The sequence below is a fragment of the Amphiura filiformis genome, chromosome 5, assembly GCF_039555335.1.
Source record: "Amphiura filiformis chromosome 5, Afil_fr2py, whole genome shotgun sequence".
Taxonomy (NCBI): domain Eukaryota; kingdom Metazoa; phylum Echinodermata; class Ophiuroidea; order Amphilepidida; family Amphiuridae; genus Amphiura; species Amphiura filiformis.
Genome location: NC_092632.1, coordinates 28142905 through 28166919, shown reverse-complemented (window position 1 = coordinate 28166919; position 24015 = coordinate 28142905). Strand labels below are relative to the sequence as shown.

Here is a 24015-nt window from a genome sequence, read left to right as displayed (position 1 = left end):
ATGTTTCCCTTTATTTAAAAATACCTGGCCACACATTAGATTTGTCACAATATTTGCCTCAAATTTAAAATGCTAGCTTCATAGTTTCCAAGTTGCAGCTAAAGCAATAGTAATATTTGGAATCAGAGTAAAATGTTACAATCTTGTGTGGATCCGACTATGTATTGATTTACTAACAGCTTTCTAGTGGTGAGGTGTTAATGCGTATATTGGAAACATTTCAAGCACATATACTGTATATTCTCTATAAGCATTTTCATTGAAATTCACATTTAAAAACATTGTTAGTGCCATCTAGCAAAATGCTACTGTGCTCCACAAACAATAAGGATTTTTTAAATACTGTAAATAACAGTAAATACTGTTGATAACAATGGACACACACATGGATAGAGAAATTGGTGATCGCATCTTCGAAAATACCAATACTGTATGGTATTTTCACAGCATTTATAGAACAATTTAGTTGAAAAAATGGTGGGGTGTTTATTAGAATGGGAGTGTTTGTAAGAGAACATACGGTATTACCATTGCTCATTCATTTTGATCAATGAGATCACACACAAGTACTCAAGTTCAATTGTATGAAGATATAATTTGCAAACATTCACTGTGTATATACATAAAAGGGGAAAATTTCATGCTACATTATTTTTGCACTTGTGCTTAAAGTGATCAAATACACAAAAATCATTAATTTGTAAGTTAATAAAAAAAATTGTTTTAAATGTTTTGATTAGATAATTGTGTGAAAGTTACCACAGACAGACACACTTGACCTACATGTAGCCTTAGCATATTCACTGAAAACAGTTCTGTTTGAGCAATCTAAAAATATCCTTTCAATATTTACCATTCTGGGTATTTATTCTGAGGTCATAACAGGCAAATACATGAACATCAGATGGATGATTATAAATAAAATATCAAGTGCAATTGAAAGTCCATGTTAAATTAATTTAAGGGCAATTAAATTTCTGCATAGCATTTCATGTAATTAAACATTAGCAAATATCTACAGTTCATATCAAACCATTTTGCACCAATCAGTTAGCTCCAAATTGATGATACATACATGTGTACTCCAGAACTCATTGTGTAAGACATTATATATGTGATGCAATCAAGCAAAAACAGTCGGAATAGTAAAAAGCATTTACAAATCTGGATTTTGCAGAAAATCCTGTTGAAACTGAACAACCAGTTCCAAAGATATGAGCAATTAAAGAGTCTCCAAAACAATAGGAAACAAAAGGAAATATATCCTTTGTTTGGCTATATCTCAAAATCAATATTTCCCAGTTCCGACTGATTTTGCTTGATCGCATCACATATGTAAATTTACAGTTTTTAACACTGAACTATTGATTTTGCTGGAGAACTCAAGTACATCTTCCCTCCCCCACCACCATCCCAACCACCACCCCTGGACATACCACAGAGGGATAAAACAAAGACTGACCAGCAAGACCAACTTTTATTTAACAAATTTTGGGATAGTTCATCATACAGGGTGTCCCAAAATATAATTTATTATGGTATTAACATGATTATGATATCAATATCATAGTTTCCATGACTTATGTGCACGACAAAATATGTCTTCCCTCAACTTTGCATTGCAAAAACTAGACATTCAACTTCAATGATAAGAATGATAAACAGGTTCTCCAATGGCTTTGAATACATTGTGTACCAGTACTAATTAGTTGAGACACCCTGTATTTAAGCAGTATTATATGGCAGCTATTGTGCAAAGTAACAACTCTCACTCCACCATAGACAACATTGAAACACACACATAGCACCAGAATAATGAAACATGATATAAAATAAATTGACAAATTTGCAAAAAAACATACGCATATTTTTTAAAACAAAATAAAAAAAGGTAGGCCTGAATGATACACTAAGGTTAAAACAGCCTGAAAAATAGAAACAAAACAATTAGATAATTAATTGCTTTGATTCTGTTCTCTCAGACTGTTTTAACCTTCCGTGGCGACTGTAAGCACTTTCTGATACAGTGCAGGACCTTGAAAAAGTATACAACCACATTGACTTTCTTTTCCATTTTGACAAAGACCAATCCAATTGCCACCGATACAATAAATTATGTCTGTGAAACAAATCACACTTTAAAACTAGGCAACACCACTCACAATTTCTGATACACATAATTTCAGCTAGACTAAATGGCACTTTCCTGCTGTTGATGGGGTGAACATTGTGAAAGCGAGGACCTAAAGGGTATAGCATGATTATAAAATTAAAATAACAAAAACAAGGCCAAGAAAGGTATGATCATAATTACAAAGGAACAAAAGCAAGGTCTAGGAAAGTGTGATATTGATGTTCACCCCATCAACGGCAGAAAAGTGCCAATTACAGGAATGGTCCATTATTATACTCCTTGTGGTTTTACTCCTCGATTCCTGCAGTGGATATATAGCATCCTTGAAAAGCTTATTGTGTCATATCTAGGAGACACCAAATACACATGCACCTTCTCTGAATATATTAAACATAACATTATTTTATAAAAGTTACAAAAAGTAAATGTAAAAGTAAAAGCAAATTTAATGCTTTGAGATTATTTGGCCAAAAAATAACAACATTTGTCTCTGGACAAACGCGAGCGTTCATAAAATCGTGCAGATAATACATTTTCTTCCTAGTTTATTTCCTTCATTTTGTTTTTTAGGGTTTTTTTTGTAAATTTTATCTATAGAATGTATCCAGCAAAATCATTAAAAATAATAAAATCCAAACAATACACCATTTAGGGAAAAACCAAACAATAAAAAAACAACAAAAGAAAATCTGCATACCGCATGGCATTCCCAACCTTCAATGAGACCAGAATTTTGTTTGTTGCCATGCATACTGTATCTTAAAACTTATGATTTGTGAATGTTCTTGTATAGACATTTTATTATTTTACTTGATCACATTATCATATACCCAAATGCTCCCCCTCTCCTTTGTCTGTGGAAAGACTTGACAGTTTGGCAAAAAACATTGATGGAAGCATATACTCTACATCATAGCATCTAAAGAGACTCTGTACAAACCTTACTGACCCTATCAAACACAATGTTTGTAATGGACAGTTTATATGAAGAATGCTGTTCCAAAACCTTGCTCAGTCTACCATGCCTCATATTACTTGCTTACTATTTTGGGTCACAAAGTAGCAATTATTTACAAAATCATTAAATTGCAGAATATTCACCATTTCAGACAACAATAAGTCAATATAACATACATGTGCATCTAACTCTTAGGAAAAAAATGACTGTTCATTTTTGACCAAACATTAATAAATGAAGAATGTGGTAGTGATGGACGAGGCAAGTTTTGGAAAATTTATCTTCAGTATACTACCCTAAATTTATGCCAATCTTTACCTACCCGTTATTGATATTAGACAAAAAAATTTCAAGAAGGGAAGCTATGTTCTCGTTTATGGATCTGTATATAATATAATTACAAAAATATTTAGCTTTTGACATGATACACCATCTATGTACATCTTCAGCTGCCAAAATCAGTAGACACAAGGACAATGATTATTGTCACCAAAGTGCATTTCTTATGTGTTTGATATACAGAGGCAAAGTATTTTCCATCTTACAATAGCTCATTAAGCAAGTTTATAGTAAATATACCATCTAGGCCAAGTTTTGAGCACATTATATACTCATCTCAGCTTCAGCCGGCTTGTGCACTTTCATCATTACACATAATGACGAAGGAGCACAAGCCTGCTAGGACCGAGACTATGTACTGTACATTCCAAGAACAGTTGGTGTTTATAATGAGTTTATAGACAATTCGTGACCACACATAATTTATACGCCAAAGTACTATACATCTGCATCACTATTAACATCATTAGGCCAAAAAAATAGTGTTGTATTGGAGTAACGGGCCATTGCAAAGTAGTAGTAGTTTTATTGTTTTTCCTTTTCCATTTCCTGTACTATATTGAATATACTATACTTGATCTCGCAGTCAAATAACACAAAATGACAAAACAATTTTGCCAACTCTGAAAAATGCTTTACTTTGCACTCTAGTGTTCTGCGATCGTAATTTTCGGTGTTAGTTGTATTCCATTTTGGAGAGGAGAACCGCATCTAGTGGTTTTTCTGATTTTTTTGTGTGAAAAGTCTAGGGGTAGGGCCCAATTTTAGGGTAAGAGAGGTTACTCCAATACAACAATTTTTTTGACACATGATTTGTAAAACATGGAACAATAATGAGCAACTCACTAACACCGGTCTTGATCATCATGATCATAGGTTAATAGGTTAAACTGTTGTTTAAATCTGCATTCTAATTAGATACATTTATTCAACTTAAAACTGGAAAAATTATTAGCTTCTTGGTACATAGCACCGATAAAGTTCAACTTGCCAATGTATAAATTCACAAAGCTCGAACCAGTCACACAATATGTAAGTGGCGTAAGAGTGCTGCACCCAGCTGTTGGTATATCAATTAGCCACATTGTGAGTCCTACCTATTACTGGTTGACATAGGTATAACTTAACTGCTTTTATCTCTCTGGTGAGGGTGTTTGATACCCCTTTGTTATCCTGGTAAAATATGGCACCTCTTCCAAAGATGCCTCAACATCATACCAATCTGGTTTTTCAACTTTCTGTTGTTGATCTGTCAGCTGATTTACCCATACACCTGCTGGAAGGTACACCTGTCGTGAAGCTTTGCTCTTCCCTGATTCGATGAGATCCAAAATGGGTGCAACGATGATATCATCACCAATAAGGAACTGCGAATCGCAATTCTGGGCATTCTCATCGTCAGGAAGCATCCACCACATTGGTCGGATGATCGGGTCTCTATATGTCATCACTGAGCTGCCAAGAGATGCGACTTTTGGTGCAATTGTGTCTTGATGAAAGTTGATCCAATTTTTGATGATTCTAACAGTATCTTCATCATACTCCCATATCGGTACAGGGATTTTCATAGCTGGTAGGAAAGCAGAGATTTGCAACCAACGGACAAAGAGTTCTTTAGGCGGCACCGTAGCATTCAAAGGAAATGCCATATCCAGCATGACATACGGATACCCTACGATACCAAGAGTAAGCACAGTAGGTATGATGGTCTTCAAATCATCTGAATTATTTAATGATTTTGGGATAGTTTGTACAATTGCAGATATATTTTGATTTAAAAAAACCGAACGTACCACTGTAGGGTTTCCTTTCTCATTTGACCCATTTTCAGGGTTTCCTTTCTTATATGCCATATTTGCATAGTTTGTTGTGTAGTCACATGGATTCCGAAGTAACTGTTTTGTCTTGTAGTCAATTGGTAAATATTTTGCTTCCCCATAATCAAAAGTAAAATAATCTAGGCCAGAGTATTGTTGGAAAGAGTCAAGTTTGCTGGAGAACCAGTCCACAGCATTTGAGCTTGAAGTGTCCAGCAATGAAGCAATGCCTCTGTTCCATCTGGATAAGCCAGGGGCTTCACCTCTAGCTTCTTTGACCCAATAATTATTCATCACACCAACTTGAAAGCGTTTTGAGTCAACATTTGCAAACGGATTAACACTCACTGCTACTTGAAATCCATAGTCTTTAATTTGAGCTATCATACCAGCTGAATCTATGAATCTACTTTTGGCAAAATCAAGATCGCCGTCTTTTGAGGAATAACCGCATCGGATTTCCAAGGTGCCTTTTGAAAGCCACTTTGATTCAACGCTTTTGCCATCTCAAGTATGCCAGTTTGATCGATATAGTCGTTCTCTCCGCATGAAGGGGTTGACCATGTGGGGTAGGTAAGGATGGATTCGCCGGGAAGCACTGGGGTTTACTCAAATAATTAACAGTCATATTTCTATGGACAGTTTTAACCTCTTTTGAAAAGCACATTGTATACTCAAGTTGAGCATTGCTGTTATTTGCATTAGGGTAAGGTGACTTGTTGTCATAGCTATAGTCAGCTTCAAAGCATAGAGCTTTGCCAAGTTCCGAATTAACCATGTTAACACTGACGTACAATGGCGAATCTTTATCTACACGTATAGCTACACCATGAGATGAAATCCAATAGCGTTCAGCTACTGGACCAAATTCGTAAACTTCATTCCCTGTAAGATATGCAGAACGCAGAAGGTCACCCTTTTCTAACGGCCAATTTTGATCCATAACTTCAGCGCCTCCATACCAGTGAGCATTAGTTAAACTATAACAGTCTCTGTGGCTTAAGTCATTTAAATATGACACCCATGACACCTTGTAACAATCAAGATGTGTACTTTTAATGGGATCCTCATCCCAATCAACACGCAATTGTGCATATCCATTCCATTCTACGCACAGCGTATTCTTGTTGGATGGGGCACATGTGGAAGGCAAAACATTAGGAATGCGAAGCCCTATCTGACCTCGAGTCACTCTGTTATCATGACGTAATTCAAACAATTTACTGTCCACGTACAACGTTGCATGACCGATATCAAAATGCAATGGTTCTTCAACATAAAAAATTAATACGCATGTTGTCACGGCTATGATGATAAGAAACAAGGTTACCACAACAAGCTTGATTTTGATCTCTCTAGGCGTTTTCAGAATCTTTATAGGATAGCCGATGTCAATCTTGTCCGGGTCAATGCTTGACTGGGTTCGTCTTCGGATTTCGTTCAGGTCTACCTCTTGAAGATCCAAGTTGACCATTCCATCCGGGTCAGTTGTTGCTCCCTGGTGGTGTCCTGTGCCATCGGTGCCGTCGCTGTCATCTGTGACCAATATGGAAGGTAGAAGAGTGGTATTAACAACATTGCCTGCATCATCAGGTGATTTAGACATGGCTATCATAGTCTTGAGGGGAATGTATTGGTAGTTTCGTGATGATGAGTTGGCCATAGCCCCATGCTAGTTTACGCACCAAGTGTGGTTAATGCACAGCAGAAGCAGCAACACATGCAGTCTGCAAAGAGCAAGAATCATGCAACAATACTATTTAGCTCTATATTAGATGACCATGAAAAGTGCATCAAGGATTCAGACATGTATTGACATTGCTCAGTGAGATGAATGGTTGGTTGGTAGCAGTCATGCAGTATGATTTTATTTGCATGCATACAGTACTTACTTTCATATTAGCTGCTGTAAGTTTGAGGAGTTAGTCTGCAGAACTCTTTTGATTTCTTGATAAATATGGGACAAGTTTACACACCAGAAAATGCATTTAGGCCATCTACTTTTTGCAATATTGTTTCAAAAGCGGGGGCATCCAAAGCTCCAATTATGATAATCATATTTGCCAAATGGTATCATGACATAGCTAATGTAGTCTTTTAGATGCAGTGACATACATGTTGGCTCTCTACAGCAGCAATTTCTGGTACTTTTTTCAGTAACAGTCATGCAACATAGCTATTTCAGGTATACAGCTTGTTGTTAAGATACAGATTATGTGTCTATGTACAGGGTGCATTCCAGTACAATATTGATAAAACCATTATTTCACATTAATATGTTACATAGAGATGTAACCAGCAATATGTAAATACATGTCTGAACTTTGAAGGTATGAATTGATGGTGTTAAAGTGCACATTAAGGTGACATAAATGCAGACCTGTATGCAGACTGAGTGTAGGTGGTTCCCCCCGAAAAAAGAAATTCACAAAGGTCCACTACTTCAATAAAAAGGTCCAAAAGTGGAGGAAAGTGACAAAAGGTCCACTTTTTGGTACAAGTCCATTTTTTACAAAAAAATATTCAAATGTGCGATTTTCAATTGAAAAAAAAGAGGTCCACTTTTTTTGTAAGTCCCACACTTCCGAAATAAATCCTGCACACAGGCCTGCATAGGTAATCCAATAATTCTCAGATTAGTGTATCTTGGATTTTTAAATTCATACATACACTTGCCGTATTATGTAAAAATTGCAAGGAAATGAAATACCCTCTAGTTCTTCAACTGTTAGTTCCATTTCATTCAAACTTGATGGTATTTTGAAATTCAGGAATAATTCTGGTATACCATGCAGTGCACATCCTGTGTTTTAGGGATAGGGTTAGGCTTATAGTAAGGGTGAGGATGGTGCACAGGATAATTCAGAATTATTCTGAAGTTCATGTCTAACTGAAATAAAAAGCAATTTTCAGTTCCAGCAAGTACAAGTTTATAATGAAATGTACATTTTTGTACAATATAAGCATACAAACAAGTTAGAGAGGGTGGCTTTCACCCATTATGTCACCTTAAACAACAAAATAGTTAATGAGAATGAGCATTAATAATGTATAAGTGTGTATTCCTTCCACCAGTCAGTGGCATGTGTGTGCAACTCAAATCATGTGATTTGTGCAATCATGTGATCTGTCACATGCACTGAAGCATTATATGCTCTTCCAAGAAGTAGTATTTGTGTTATTATAGCATTTACTGCCAGGGTCACCAAACCTGTGATTTGGTAGTCCAACTTGGTGAATTGTGAAGATTTTCAACACAACTTTTGAGTGTCCCATCACACAGAAATTAGGCCACATCTCAACATTGGCTCCAACGACTTCCGGTAGTTTCATGTCAGGAACCAATGGTTAAGAAAAAATTGGGCAACATTTCAACATTGGTTCCAACGACTTCCGGTAGTTTCCTGTCCCATAGAAACCAATGGTTAAGAGAAAAATTGGGTGACTTTTTGATTATTTGACCCTCGATACAAGCTGACATTTTTGGCAACCCTGTATATTGTTTTACTTAGGTACAGGTTATGGTTACTTTTAAAACGCTCTGTTCCCAAAGCAAATATGCAGTTATCAGCAGGTAAATGACTTGGCAGATACTACATTTATACTTTTGGAGGCAGATAGTTTCAAATCAGTCTGCTTGCAAAGTAAAATGCAGTTCTTACAAGGCATTAACACAGCAGATGCACACTTACAAAACCAGCTCCAATGTCACTGTCTTGAGAAAATCAAATGAAGAATGTAATATACACAGTGTGATGAAGTGTGAACCTGGTGGTTTATTGAAAATTAGTAATCATAAGCCTGGGTGGGTTATTGAACATTTTTCTATGTTATGTTAAAATGGTTTAATAAGAGATGATCGATAATTTGTTTAACTTCCCTGTCACCTTTAAAGCAATAATGTGTGATTTGCATAAAAAATGGATTCCTACTTAAATGTTTGTTTTCGCTGATCATATTATCCCTTTTAATTTTGAGCCAAACAAATGAGGTATAACGAAGAAAATTGTGATTTGATTCCAGTACCTACAATGTATGTACTACGCTCGCTGATCATATTACATGTAATACTGCACGGAGCAGATGTCGCGCTCGACATGTGTACACATAAGCTGACATCCACAGGACATGTTAGCAAGCACTCAATCGGTGAATTGTGATTTGTGAATAAAACTGGGTCTCCCAGTTTTAAAGTTAAATTTTACTGCTATTAAAGCACTTCAGGCTCGGTCTTTTATGTGGTATTTTAGTGCACCACTGGGCATTATAATTATGCAAAAAGAGTAAAATTGAGGCGTCGCTGTGAAGCAAATCACACATTATGCCTTTAATATGATTCCTACCTCTTCCAAACACCAGTCACACACACTCAAATTATCCCCTCATACACACACACACCCAAAACAATTTCAAATCAAGCAAAAAAAAAAGCAACAAAAGGTTGTGTTTATAACGTCAACATTAATTTGTAACTTGAAGGGGTAAAAACGTTTTAATATTAAAACATCATATTCTGATTGTTAGTGCAATTAATTAACAATAAGTAATTAGTTTTGTGCTTATAGCACCCAAAACTAAAGAAGGTAATCATTTAGTGAATAAAGGGATTGGTTTAGCTGCTGTCTTGCATCTTTTATCTCATTAAACATGGGCAACATCACTATTTTATGTAGAACGTGGTGAAGCTGAGCTGTTTTACTCAGATAAGATGTCACCCGTGTTATATGAGATAGCTAGATGTAATGACCGCGGCTAAAAACACTACCTTTATTCTCATTCTTAAACACTTCAATTCAAATAAACATATTAATCATAAGTATACCAAATTTGAATCAAATTAAATCCTACTTTTACAAGGAATTATCTAGGGCTTAGAATTGATCAGTCCTGTTGTTGCTACATGTATGTGCCTCCAATTAGTTCAAGTAGCTCATACACTGATACAGGTATGTGCTGAACTGTGTTATATTGTGTGTCATATAACACACCTTACAACCAGTAAGATTGCGGGAACTTACTGAAGTGTTTAAGAATAAATCATTTCATCCTAACTTATTATTTATTGTTGACCCATGACAAGGTTGGAATGACATCATGTGAGAATTGTTGAGGTACTTTCTTGATTGCTGCATCGTAGGTCCTTGAAAGGTTGTGGTGTAGTCCCCTCCTCAATTAAGTGAAGGTTCCTTGCGCTTGAGTGAAGGTTCCTTGCCCTTGACAAGTACAGCCTCCTCGTACTGGACATGTGGTACCTTGACGACTGTACCTTGACGACTCTCCCATGACATCATCCAACCTTATCATGAGGCAACAATTCAGCATCAGATGAGTAGGCCTGATGATGCAACTAGGATGAATAACAAAAAAAAATAGTAAGTTAAGATGGAATGAAGTAATAATTACCTTCTTAGCTTTATATGATCTACCCGGATGATTGAAAATATTAACACACAAAAAACCACCCAAAACTGTTTACAAATTATTTATATTTTGATCACACACAAACACTTGTTTGGCTTTACCAGGAGGGATATTTTGGGTGGTTCCCAGCTGATTCCAGGAGCTTTTGTCTCTATACTTGCAACTGGGTGATTTCCTTTCAAAGATAAAATGATGAATAATGAAACAGTTAGACAACTCATTATTTTATGTTTCAGATACCTGCATTTACACATGTGCAATATAGAGTACTTACCACACTTTGGTAAAACTACTAGCAACCAAGAGTCTCCAGGATCAGTGTTGTGAGTATGTGTTGCATGACATAATCATCAACTTCATTTATGTTCAAATTTTTGCAAAGCTGAAGATTTACATTATAAAATAACACACAATTTACTATACTCAGATTCAATGAATTCAAAAATGGTTGTATGCATCCACGTTTTGGAGGCGTTTTGCGTGCATCCACGTTTGGGCGTTTTGCGTGCATCCACGTTTGGAGGCGTTTTGCGTGCATCCACGTTTGGAGGCGTTTTCGTACAAATGTCCATAGCTGATGGAAACATACACCACTATCAGTCAACACATCTACTCACATGATCTACACACAAAATCATAGGGGCATAGGGTGCATGACATCATCAGATTGAATTTGTCTGATTTTTCTTTGCTAGAACTCATCACAATGACGTCAGCCTTTGCTTTTTTTGTGTGAAGTTCAGTCACCTTCAATATTTTCTATATAAATTCTGGAGTGTGTCCAAATTTCACTTGGAAATGACACTTCCAGACATGTTTATCCTCTTCCTGTAATAAACAGATGACACACACCAGAAGTTGACCAGATTAAACACACAAAACCTATGGGCTTTCACAGGCACACAGGCAATTTCTGTCCAAGAAAAATGGTAAAAAATCAATTGTGCTAAGAGACACACAACCTCTGTAACATATTAGTTTTCAAAGTTCAAATAAACTCTCCAAATCAGTTATTAATATTATTAGACCTTGAAGGTACATTAGGTAACAAAAATATTACATTACTAAATGACTGCAATAACATAAATAATTGATTTACTTAACGGGTTAATACATGTATGCAACCCAAGCAAAACTGTTAATTCACTTACTAGTATTTACTATTTAGTTAGTTGCCGAGATGTTGTAGTGTATACAGTAGTGTTTACTATTAAAATCATGCATCCCTAAGATAATTTATCCACTGAATGAATTATAGGATGGCTATTCCAGTTGAAATTACACCATACACACCATAGAAGACATGGCATTAACATTTCATACAGGGGGAGTAGATTTCAAATGGAATCACCCATTTTGGTAACCCCATTTGAAATTCACACTCCCTGTGTGGAACATTAGGGCCTTATCTTCCATGGTTATATGGATTGCAGAGGGAATAGCCCCATTGAGTAACCAGGATAATAAAGAAAGAACACAGTAAGATAATCCATTACAAGTTACATAGTTTGCACTATTACAATAGTGTTATGAAATAATGTGAACTAATATTAAGTCAAGAGTTGTGACAAAAATTCATACTTTAACAAACAAATGGAATTTATGTGAAACTCATCTTAAAACAGCTCTATCACTGCACTAAACAATTCCACAGGATTAAGATGTAGCTAAATTGTGTATGATATGACAATATTCTACAATCTTGAGCAAAAATCACTGGGCAAGTATCTTGAAGATCAAACTCCTAATGAATAATTTGTGTATGAGGCAGGCTAAACTTGTTTTGTAGTATAATGTTATGTACTTGCTTACTCCCCCTCCTTGACGTAAGATTGGGTAATTTGTAATGTCAGACAATTAGCGCAACCACCTTTAAATTAAGTACTACTACTAGCATTTTGAGCATTCAACATTGATTAAGTGGAGTGGGGCCGGGGATATATGAAACAAATACAAAGTGTCACAACATTTTAGTGCATGATTGTAATTCCTTTTGTGGAAAAGGACCAATTGAAGCAATTGAAGGAACAATCAAGGATATATATTATGAAATTAATATGTTCATGTACTTTTACCACAAAGCTAAAAAATAAAAATAAACAACTATCTGAGTCTATGTACAAGAAACTGTCTTCTTCATTGATGCTATAAATAACTGTCAATGACAATTAATTTAATCTGCACAATGTACCTTTGAGAATCATTATTAGAGAGAGCTACATGAGTTTCAAAAGAATCGTATTTGCAATTTAAAATAATTATCTTTCCCACAATGCCCTTTCGACATTGCCAGGACGTAGTGACGTCAAGAAATTAATTATGGATTGAATTCTGCTACACTATTTATGTACATGGTATATCAGGGATACACAAATGTATGCAGAACAAGAATTAATAGTTATGATGATATGATATTGCCTACCTATGGCCCCAGGGCAGTTGAGGTGTGTAATAAGTGAAGAGAGAACTGTGGTGAGAATGAATCCCTTTTCAATTATGGTGGGTTTGGTTGTCAAAACATTATTTCAAATTAATACTTTACCCAAAGAGTAAAGACTATATCATTTTTCACCCTGATGTGATGGTGACGTCAGTGCGCATTTAACTAGGCACAGCTCACTGGCTTAGTTTCAAATCGCCGGCGTACACTGCAGACGCTCATGCTTAAGGTTAGCAACTATTTTAAACTTTTGCGATTTAGTAGTTCACAGCATCTTGCAAATGGCAGTGAGCTTTGGCAAAATTTGCATTAATCATTTCATAGCAAGTGTGCAGAAGAATTCAAATATCACAGATATACTTTTGTAGGTCCTGTATGGGTCTTGAGTTATGTTGTAAAGAGGGCTGAAACACATGTGCGCTTAACGTGCACGCACAAGTCACAACACACGCTCGCTTTTCACACGCACACGCTTCACGCAACAATCTTTTCTTTGGTTGTTTTCAGGTACGCGGATCGCAGCTCACACTTGATAAAGGCCTAGGGCCGAAATATTGTGATTAAATCTGTGGATTAAATTCCCAAAAAATTAAAACGGTTTGTTCCAAAACTCTTATTTAATGGATCTACTAAATACACTTTTGTAAAATGTACATTAACATTAACTCATTTTAACAACAATAAATCAAGTGAGTTTTCAAAGTATATGATTTGTAGAATGAACTTTTGCAAAACATCAAAGTGTTATTTTTCAATTATATTGATTTAGATAATGAAAATCAATTTTATGGCTACTTCGACCAACAATACCTTGTCTACCCTTAAAGACACAGTACATATGTGCATGCGAAAAAGCTGCCTCAACGCTTTGACATCACTGCTTCATCAGGGCAAAAAAGGCATACCACTCTTATTTACTAATAATTATTAACCATGCTGTTTAATTTTTTTCAGGTTTGCAAAAGTCTTGCTCAAGTGCAATTTATTTGAGTGCATTTCCATTTTAGATATTAAACACCTAATATTTACTACTGTTCCTTCAAGGTGTCATCAATTACACACCATATTCTGACGTCATTGAGCAGAACACTTACGGATGGACAATTAACTTTGCATATCTATATTTTTATATCCTGTTTTCTCAGAATACAATTTTAAAATAAACTTACTGACAAAGAGTGTTTATAAAAGACGCACACAGTGGAAACACAATGATGTGGAAGTTTCTTATTTTGGAAGTCAAACTTTGACACATAAGTAAGTGCATCAGTCTAAAAAGTTGCCAAAAAGTCCTGCTTTATGTTTGTATTTTCTGGTGTAAGTGTATTTGCATGAAACAAACAATTTGATATAGCAATGAATCAGAAATAAAATCCCTGATGTTCTATGTTCATTAAATTTGCAATGCAAATCCACATAGTTCAGGGTTCCCAGCATTTCACAAAAACAAAATTCCCTAATATTTCCACTGACAGATTTTCAAAATTCCACTGAAATATCCTTGCTTTACCACCAGTGTGCAAAGCCTGTGAAAATGTTGACCTTTCTCTGTTTGGAGAGGTGCGTAATCGATCAAGGGGCACTGAATTTGCTGTAAATAATTGCTCTCTTGATGCAAGAATAGAATGTAACCTTTAAAGCACCTCATGAACCCCAAGATTCAATATTTAGTATTTAGAAGCTCTCAAATTAATTTGAAAATGTTTCTTTTCATTAAATTGTACTGTGCACTAGAAGAACAAAAAACTTCCAAAAACTAAGAAACCCTAATGAGTGCCACCTATATCACAAGTTACCAGACGGTACCATATGGCAGAATGACAGCTTTGGGGCAGCCCTCACTATGGTGTATCAAATTCAAATACAACATTGGTGTTATACTCCTCTCTCAATAGAGTTGATGGATGATAAAAATAGATGTATAGAATCAAACTACATCTTTAATTCATTGAATTGCATGAAAACTGATGATGATCAATAGATAGTGAATAACATATTGTGAATACTGAAACAATTACCAGTCAGCTGTGTCAGTTAATGGTCTGAGTGATGGCAACCAGCAAATTGAAATATCAATGTAATAATTAATTGCAGCATGTTCATGGGTCCCTGAGCCTGCAAATTAAAAAAAAGGAAAGTAATAAATTGATATTTTTGCAATATTTTAAAAGTATAAAATCAATCTATATTTTTATACTAAATTTCATCGTTAGCCTTGACATTAACTACCAGATTTTTGATGAAATATGAACCATATCATATGTGTATAATTCAATTAACAATTTACCAACTCACTGCAAGTAGCATCTACCTCGGGAAGATTCAATAACACTTATAAATGTCATGACACTGCTTATGCAATTTACTGGACATCACCCAATCAAAAAAGATATCTTACCCTTCCCAGACTCCTTTGCAACACGATCTACGATACATCACCTCATTTCATCAAATGATGCTCCCATTACATTTGTACATATTCATCCTATTGTTTTCATTTAAAAAATAAACTGGCTAAACATGGGTCGATAGTCAAGAAATAAACATATTTTGCAAGATCTGGAGGTGCTTCGTTCATTGAGGTAAATTTCATCATTATCCACCCATGTTGCATTAGTACAGAAATGGGAGAAATGCATTATGGGAAGCATAAGATATCTCCTCTGACACCATCATACATATCAATGTGCACATACGGCTTCTGAACGCTGCATAGATCAAGCTTTTAGTTGGTCTCATATTGGATAGTCTTATCTCATCAAGTCATCTCCAATTTTGTCACCATCCAACTTCTGACATGACATTTATATGTTCAGCTACATGTATGAGTGTATAAAATTAATATGTTGATCACTTGTATAGGCTATTGTCAAGTTCTGTGTATCTGTAAAGTTTCTGTAAACAATTTTTTCTGATGTTTTATATTGTTTTAGCATAAATATACATTTTGGCAACATTAGATTGATTGGTATGGTAAATCACTGTGTCAGTAAACATGCAAAATGTTGAACAATAACAGGAAGAAGTTAAACTGCCCTTTGGCTTCACTGGCATTTCACTTTCATTTGTGGTTACTTAGACTACGTGTAGGCCTACAGGAACAGTAAGCATGCTTTGTATGTTGAAACCAATGATAAAATCAAACACTGCACCTTTTTGGTCTCATTTGTCAAAATTCATATGCAACTGGGGACTTAACCATTGAATGACCCACCCCCCACCAAAAAAAAAACAAAAAAAAACCTCCTTGAAAGTTCTTGCTTATAAGCCTAAATTTGCCTATATTTAGTATTTATTTTAGAATGGCATTAAACATAATTTTAATATGACTGCTAGTAACATCCTTGCTGTTTCGACATTTTATGTATTTTTGCAGAAGACCCCCAACCAGATATCCCAATATATTGGGCCAAATGTTTATTTTTTCTCAACAGACATCGATCAACTCACACAAGTAATTCAAAATATAAAAACTGCAAATCAAGAAAATAAACACAAATTTATAATCTTACCTTTAATATTGCCACTGTGCATTTCTACCCGAATGTCATTTCACCTACTTCTATGGGAGATCCTGATTCCTCAAACTGATCAGAAATCTATTAGTTCTAACTATCACCCTGAAGTAGAAACTGTGCCACATGTGTATTTATGGCTGGTAAACCAGCCCAGATTGAAAATCATGTCAACATACCAGACTAATTAATCTTGTTTCATCCTTCACTAAAATTAGGTCATCCATATTGGGCTTATCCAATCAATATATGAGTCTGATAGCTCCTTCACTATCTATGGTCTGATATCAATCGATATGATTTCTGAGATGTGGCTACAAAAAGCCTCAACTCCTTTTGTATTTTCACTGTTTCAGCAACAAGAAAATTAAGATAATTTCAGGAACGTCCGTTATTGAATAACATTTTCTGCCTATTTTATTAAACAGCCTGTGAAATAGGCAATAAATAAAACCAAAAGATGACAATAGATTTTGCCTGGCAAGATATTCACTTTGCCTGATGGCATCAAATATTACAGACATATGGTCATTTATAAGATGTGCATACATAAAAACACACTGACCAAGTCCACCAGCAACTGTTTTTCATTGACTGTGCATGTCTCCTCAACCAATACTGGCAATATGGCACCTTACCCATAGGAACCTGAATGGAAACAATTTTATATATTCCAGAAATCAAAGGCAGTGAACAAATAAATCAACTATTACCATCAATGATCACTATTCTGATTTGATGTGCAAATGTGACCATCTCCCTGAACATCTCATCATGCAAACCAAACCAAACATCCAAATCAAAATATATCATGTTAGTTATAATGCTGAAATCTGTATAATGGGTAAAATGTGTGTACGACATCCATATTTTCTAGTTCTTTGCAGTCATTCGGGTGCTGGACAGGTAAAATCTGTATTCTATAATATTATTTTCAACAAACTAATATGCAAAATTACTACTGGGTAGTTTCATATAGTAAAGTTGGTTCGATATGTGATGGTTATGACAGTTTGTGATGAGGACATGTTGTCTATAATTTGTATCGGTCTATAAAATGATGACATACCGGTATCATATTATGAAGACGATATGCTATAGCTGCCATGTAGCATCTGAGATTTTACCCAAAGGCAGCCATTGCCTTTATAGTCAATTGACATGGCATTGGCAGCATTATTCATCACGTCAAGTCTAATCGTATTCACCCATGACCAACTCATGATGTTCATCTATAAACATCCGTGCCTTTACCAAGCACCATGTTGAAACATGAAAAAAGACTATTCAAATCAATTGCCAATGCATGGTTCAATGTTGTTGAGTAAATGCAGTAACAAATTGTGTTATAACGTGTTCATGTAAAAATTCAGCAGACATATTTTCAAGTTGTCCCATAATTTCCTTACAGGAATCAAGACATTTTATGTATATTTTCTTCTGCACAGAAAAACTTTGGAAATATAGTGTCTCCAAGGGAAAAAAACCAAAAGATTGATGATATTGTATACACAGAACTAGATTTTGTATGGAGGGGGGGGCTATTAAATTACCTTTCTCCTAAGCTTTCGAAAGCATCAATGTTATGCTTCAGACGCTATTTTAAATTGTTCCCTATCCCTAATCTCAGATCAATATCACAATTTCTTAATCCTATTCCTAACCTTAAAACCTAACACTAGGTTGGGGAGGCACCCAATGTTCTACTGCACAAAGTGATATTACATGTGAAAAAATGCAATCTGATAGTGTAGTACAAATCATATTTCAAAAACAATTAACAGTTTGCTGCTATGAACATTTTTTTATAAAAAAAATTAGCAAAAGGTTTGCAGGTTTCTTATATAAATATTTAGGCTGAATCAGTATATTTTTTCATATACTAGTCCAGGTAAAACACACTTACGTGCAGACGTTTCGATAGCTATCAGCTATCTTTCTCAATGCTACTGTTGATGTGATGATCGTTGAACAGCTGTTGTTGATTGCTGCTTGGCAACGGAGTGGCCAGGCGATTTCTCCATCAACAGGTCGTCAAAGATGTGACTTAGGTTGTACTGGCCCTCGTCTCGGTTCATTGTGGTGCCTTGTTTTCTGATAGTGATGGCCTCCTTTATCCATCTTGTGTATTTGTCACTCTCTTTACCAATGATCTTTGCCTCGTCCCAATTGATGACATGATTATTGTCCACAACATGGTCAGTTATCGCTGATTTGTGGATGGTTGACTGCGATGCTTTCCTGTTGGCTCTAGTGCGGATATTAGTAGCAACTTTCTCTGCCTCATTTCTGTGTTCGTCTAAGCGTTTACCGAATTTTCTGCCGGTTTCACCTATGTAAGTAAGGTCACAGTTTTTGCACGGAATAGAGTAATACAAACAGTTATACCCGACTGCCGAGAATATTCCCAGGCTGTACTGCACTCCAAAAATCCACAAACCAAATGCACCCCTTAGACCCATAGTGGACTACACATCTACGATTGGCTATGCCACATCGAGATGGCTTGCGGATATCCTAGCCCCTATGGTAGGGAACACAGTGCATCATGTTAAGAACTCAAGTCATCTTGCAGAAGAGCTTGTGGATATTCTCATAGACGAAGGGGACATATTTAATTCCCACGACGTAGTCGCGTTATTTACTTGCACTCCCATCAGCAAAGTATTAGAAATAGTGAAAGAAAGAGTCAATAAAGAACGCTGGCTCAAAGACTATAACCAATCGCAAGGTTTCAATCTGACTGCGGAGGATGTAGTTGAGCTCTTAGACTTCATTTTGTCCACCACGTACTTTACGTTTCGCGCAAGATTTTTAGACAACGCTTGGAGCGGCGATGGGTAGCCCGTATCCCCATTAGCAGCCAACATCTACATGGAATACTTAGAACAAGCAGCCATCATGACAGCCCCCATTGAATGTAAGCCCAAGTTTTGGAAAAGATACGTCGACGACATCCTGGAAGTAGTAGCCAAAGACGCAGTTAAGCCGCTTACTGACCATCTCAACCAAGTGGACGATACGCAGTCAATCAAATTCACTTTTGAGGAGGAAGTCGACGGAAAAATACCATTCTTGGATACGCTTATCGTTCGTCGTGAAAATGGATCCGTGAAGCTCTTAGTCTATCGGAAAGCCACACACACCAACCAGTACCTGAACTTCAAGTCCCACCACCCCCTTCACCAAAAACTTGGTGTAGTTCGCATACTGCTTGACAGGAAAGATAAAATTGTCACGGAAGATCAGGATAAGGAAGATGAGGAAAAGATAATTAAAGGTGCTCTAAAACAGTGTGGGTACCCGGACTGGTGTGTGGAAAATGTCAAGAGTAAAATGGCCACCCCCAAGCAAAAAGCAAAGAAATCTAGTAAAGACAACAGTGAAAAATCCAGAGGTTTGGTGACGCTACCGTATGTAGAAGGGGTGTCCGAGCGTTGCTAGAATCATGAAATCATACAACATTCATGCCGCAATGAAACCCCACAGTACATTACGCAATCTTCTCGTCCATCCCAAAGATAAACGCTTGAACCACACAACTCTACCGGCGTCATTTACTCTATTCCGTTGCAAAAACTGTGACCTTACTTACATAGGTGAAACCGGCAGAAAATTCGGTCAACGCTTAGACGAACACAGAAATCAGGCAGAGAAGGTTGCTACTAATATCCGCACTAGAGCCAACAGGAAAGCATCGCAGTCAACCATCCACAAATCAGCGATAACTGACCATGTTGTGGACAATAATCATGTCATCAATTGGGACGAGGCAAAGATCGTTGGTAAAGAGAGTGACAAATACACAAGATGGATAAAGGAGGCCATCACTATCAGAAAACAAGGCACCACAATGAACGAGACGAGGGCCAGTACAACCTAAGTCACATCTTTGACGACCTGTTGATGGAGAAATCGTCTGGCAACTCTGTTGCCAAGCAGCAATCAACAACAGCTGTTCAACGATCATCACATCAACAGTAGCATTGAGAAAGATAGCTGATAGCTATCGAAACGTCTGCACGTAAGTGTGTTTTACCTGGACTAGTATATGAAAAAAATATACAGTTTTATAGAACAGTCCTGATGAATTTGTTCAAGAGTTAGGCTGAATCATTTTCTAATAAATAATCTGAAGCAAATGCCCATTGGTTTTTTGAAGCTCAATAGTTCGGTACAATAATTTACAATATTATTTTTGGCTTTGGCTGTTAAAATGTTCTACATGATAATACCCTGAATGCCATGAATATTGTTTACAGTGGGTTTGTACAAGGTTGCTTGCAAAACAATAGGGCTGACATTAAAGCCTTAATGTACAATCTTTTTAAATTTTTAGATTTTTCTTTTTTTCTTCCAAAATGATAATATGCAATCATTATGATAGTTCCCAATACATTTGGACGGACATGAAAAACATTGGGAATTTGCAAAGAAACAACATCATAAACTTCACCTCTATCACTCGAAATATCTCACACTTTTTGGATTAGGATGGCGAGTGGGGCATCAGAGTTAGTCTCCTACGTAGTCAATTTGGTTACGTACGCTCTCTCCACATGTGGAGGGAACGTAACCAAACTGGCTTTGTAGCAGACTACAATTTGAGATCGTTCAGACATATTATCATAATCTGAAAAATTATGATATGTCGGACCAACAGAAAATCATCCCGTTTTATTACAAATAGGGCTAATTTGACAGTTTGCTCATAAATTTAAGTTGGAACATATGTAAGTATTACAAATATGCCAAAAAATCAGTTTTGAAAAAATAAAGGTATATTCTGAAAAAAGATCATACATTAAGGCTTTAAAGGTGGCTATACATTTTGTGTGCAACTATAAACATTTGAGATGCAGCATGGCCTTGTCAGCAAAGATCAGCAATTAAGGACAAAATTTGGTGGGGATATTTGCAATGATTCTCCTCAACGAAGTTGCAGCTTGCCAAAAATTCATTAGATGTATCAAGGTAAGATAGTAACTAATAGTTACTTCTTGCCAATATATGAGCTATTTTTTAAATCATTCTTGCTATTGCTAATATCTGATAATGTGGATTGCATATACTTACTTTTATACCTTCTGTTGTAAACTTTACAAGATATTAGCCATTAATTTACATTCGATTCTTGCTAATATATAAGCTAATAGATACTTGTTGCTAATAACTGATGATTAATGAAGATATTATATCACTTATATTTATAGCTGTTAATGTGCTACAACTTTTTAGAGATTATAATATATTAGCCATTAGATAGTTATTCATAAATGTATATGCCTATTAGATATAGGCTAAATATAAAATAATAGAAACTTCTTTCAAGCTAATATAAAAATATATAAGCTATAAAGTGGATGCAGTAGATTATTTGCCAGACAGATTGAGTGGCAATTTGGCTAGTAAAATCACAATATTATTTAGTAAACAGTGTTTTTATATTGTTTAGATAAAAATTATCTCATGCAACTAGGAACTTCAATTAATTAATTAATGTATCTATACCATTATATTTCAATGTAACATAAAGAACCTGCAAATCAAATCAATGAAATCAAATCAGACAAATTTGTTATTGTCAACAAAGCTTACATGTAGTTATTTCAAAGTCCATATTCAATTGTCATGCAATCAAGAATCTCATGATGCAGATTAATACATTGGATGCAATCAAAGACCTTATAGTGATGCTTTATTTCCTCCCTCATCAAGTCAGTGACACCAGTGCAAAGATTATGTGAAAGTAACCATGATCATACTAAATTACTTCTTCATGCTTTCCCTCCTCTCACCTTGTGCAAAAATAAGCAAGCATTGTGTCATTTTTGTGATAGCCTGTCAGGGTTAGAATTTCAACCTGAATCCGCAAAATAGATTCTTGTTGTAAAGTACATTGATCTGTATTCACTTTCAAAGTTAATTGTCTTAAACTTTAGATCAAATTCTAAACAGTAGGTACTTTGCAAGAATCAAATGATACCCACAAGATTACTTTGCAACAGTGGCATAGACAGGGGAAAGGGGGGGGGGGACTGACACCCAGTGAGTCTTTCCCCCACTCTCTTTACCCTGATATTTAAAAAAAGATTTTTAGGCTTTTTTTTGTTTGTTTTGGCACATTTTTGATATTTTTCATCAAAGTTTGCTCCCCCCCAAAAAAGTCCTGGCTACGCCTCTGCTTTGTAAGAATCAGGATTCATTCTTTCGCAGTGTGACAAATTCTAACCACGGTCTGTATGAGTTTGGCAGCAGGGCTCAAAATACCCAAAGTCCAAGGCCAATTTCCCCCACATTTGACAAAATACCCCCCCCCCCCATATTTGTAGAGCGTGAAGAAATGTACACACAAGAGCTACTTTTCATGAAATCTGTTCGAAATAGCTTGCATAACCAAAGAAGTATTTTGAGCCCTGTTTGGCATCACCAATGATCACCGACTTGAGGAAGGTAAATGGTTTTAGAAAGCTATGGTCTGATGTAATCCAACCTTGATCTGACAGCAGGGTAGCATGATGGAAGGTGGCATCATTCTCATCATATTCATACACACGGGTCACATGGAATGCTACAATGGAGAAAACAAACACACATGATGAGGTTACTAATGTAGTCGATATCCAATATGAAGTTTATATAATACAAGGCGGTTCTCGAACCACGAGTCTCGCCTGCTTTTGTGACCGCCTGCTTTTGCGATAACTGTTGGTAGAGAGGTAAATGAATTTGGCGGTTATCGGCTGGGCACGATTATCTGGCCGATGGTAACTGTACCCACCAAGTTTCATGCCCATGCAACAGTTTTTACTAATATGCCCTGAAATGACCTTCTAAAATTTTGGCTCTAAATGTTGACTGTACCCCTCGTGCTAAGTTTCATGCCCATACGACAGTTGTTACTAATTTGACCTCAGATGACCCCTGGTGGCCTCGAAATGACCTTCCAAAAATATGGCTTTAAATGTTGACTGTACCCATCAAGTTTCATGCCCATACGAGTTTTTACTAATTTGTCCTCAGATGACCCCTGGTGACTCAAATTACCTTCCAAATATTTGGCTTTAAATGTTGACTGTACCCACCAAGTTCCATGTCCATCCAACAGTTTTTACTAATTTGACCTCAGATGACCCCGAAATGACCTTCCAAAAATTTGGCTTGAAATGTTGACTGTACCCACCAAGTTTCATGTCCATACGACAGTTTTACTAATTTGACCTCAGATGACCCCTGGTGACCCCAAAATGACCTTCCAAAACTTGGCTCTAAATGTTGACTGTACCCACCAAGTTTCATGTCCATACAACAGTTTTTACTAATTTGACCTCAGATGACCCCTGGTGACCCCAAAATGACCTTCCAAAAATTTGGCTTTAAATGATGACTGT

At 36.1% G+C, this 24015-nt stretch overlaps 2 protein-coding genes across 2 annotated transcripts in view; one reads left to right on the top strand and one right to left on the bottom strand.

Annotated features, from left to right (window-relative positions):
- Positions 1–338: 338 nt before the first annotated feature.
- LOC140152909 (myogenesis-regulating glycosidase-like) overlaps positions 339–24015 on the bottom strand; it is a 42471-nt gene continuing 18794 nt past the window's right edge. The window contains 4 exon segments of the mRNA XM_072175450.1: positions 339–5743; positions 5745–6975; positions 10771–10844; positions 23118–23195. Of these exon segments, the coding sequence (XP_072031551.1) occupies positions 4565–5743; positions 5745–6911 (2346 nt within the window). The 5' untranslated portion in view covers positions 6912–6975; positions 10771–10844; positions 23118–23195 and the 3' untranslated portion in view covers positions 339–4564.
- LOC140152109 (uncharacterized) lies at positions 19499–20068 on the top strand. The gene has a single exon (XM_072174406.1). It carries the CDS (start codon positions 19499–19501, stop codon positions 20066–20068), a length of 570 nt encoding a protein of 189 aa, XP_072030507.1.

What these genes read in the sequence shown, in the direction of transcription:
- LOC140152109 (XM_072174406.1), top strand. Translation starts at nt 19,499, where the DNA reads ATGGAATACTTAGAACAAGCAGCCATCATGACAGCCCCCATTGAATGT.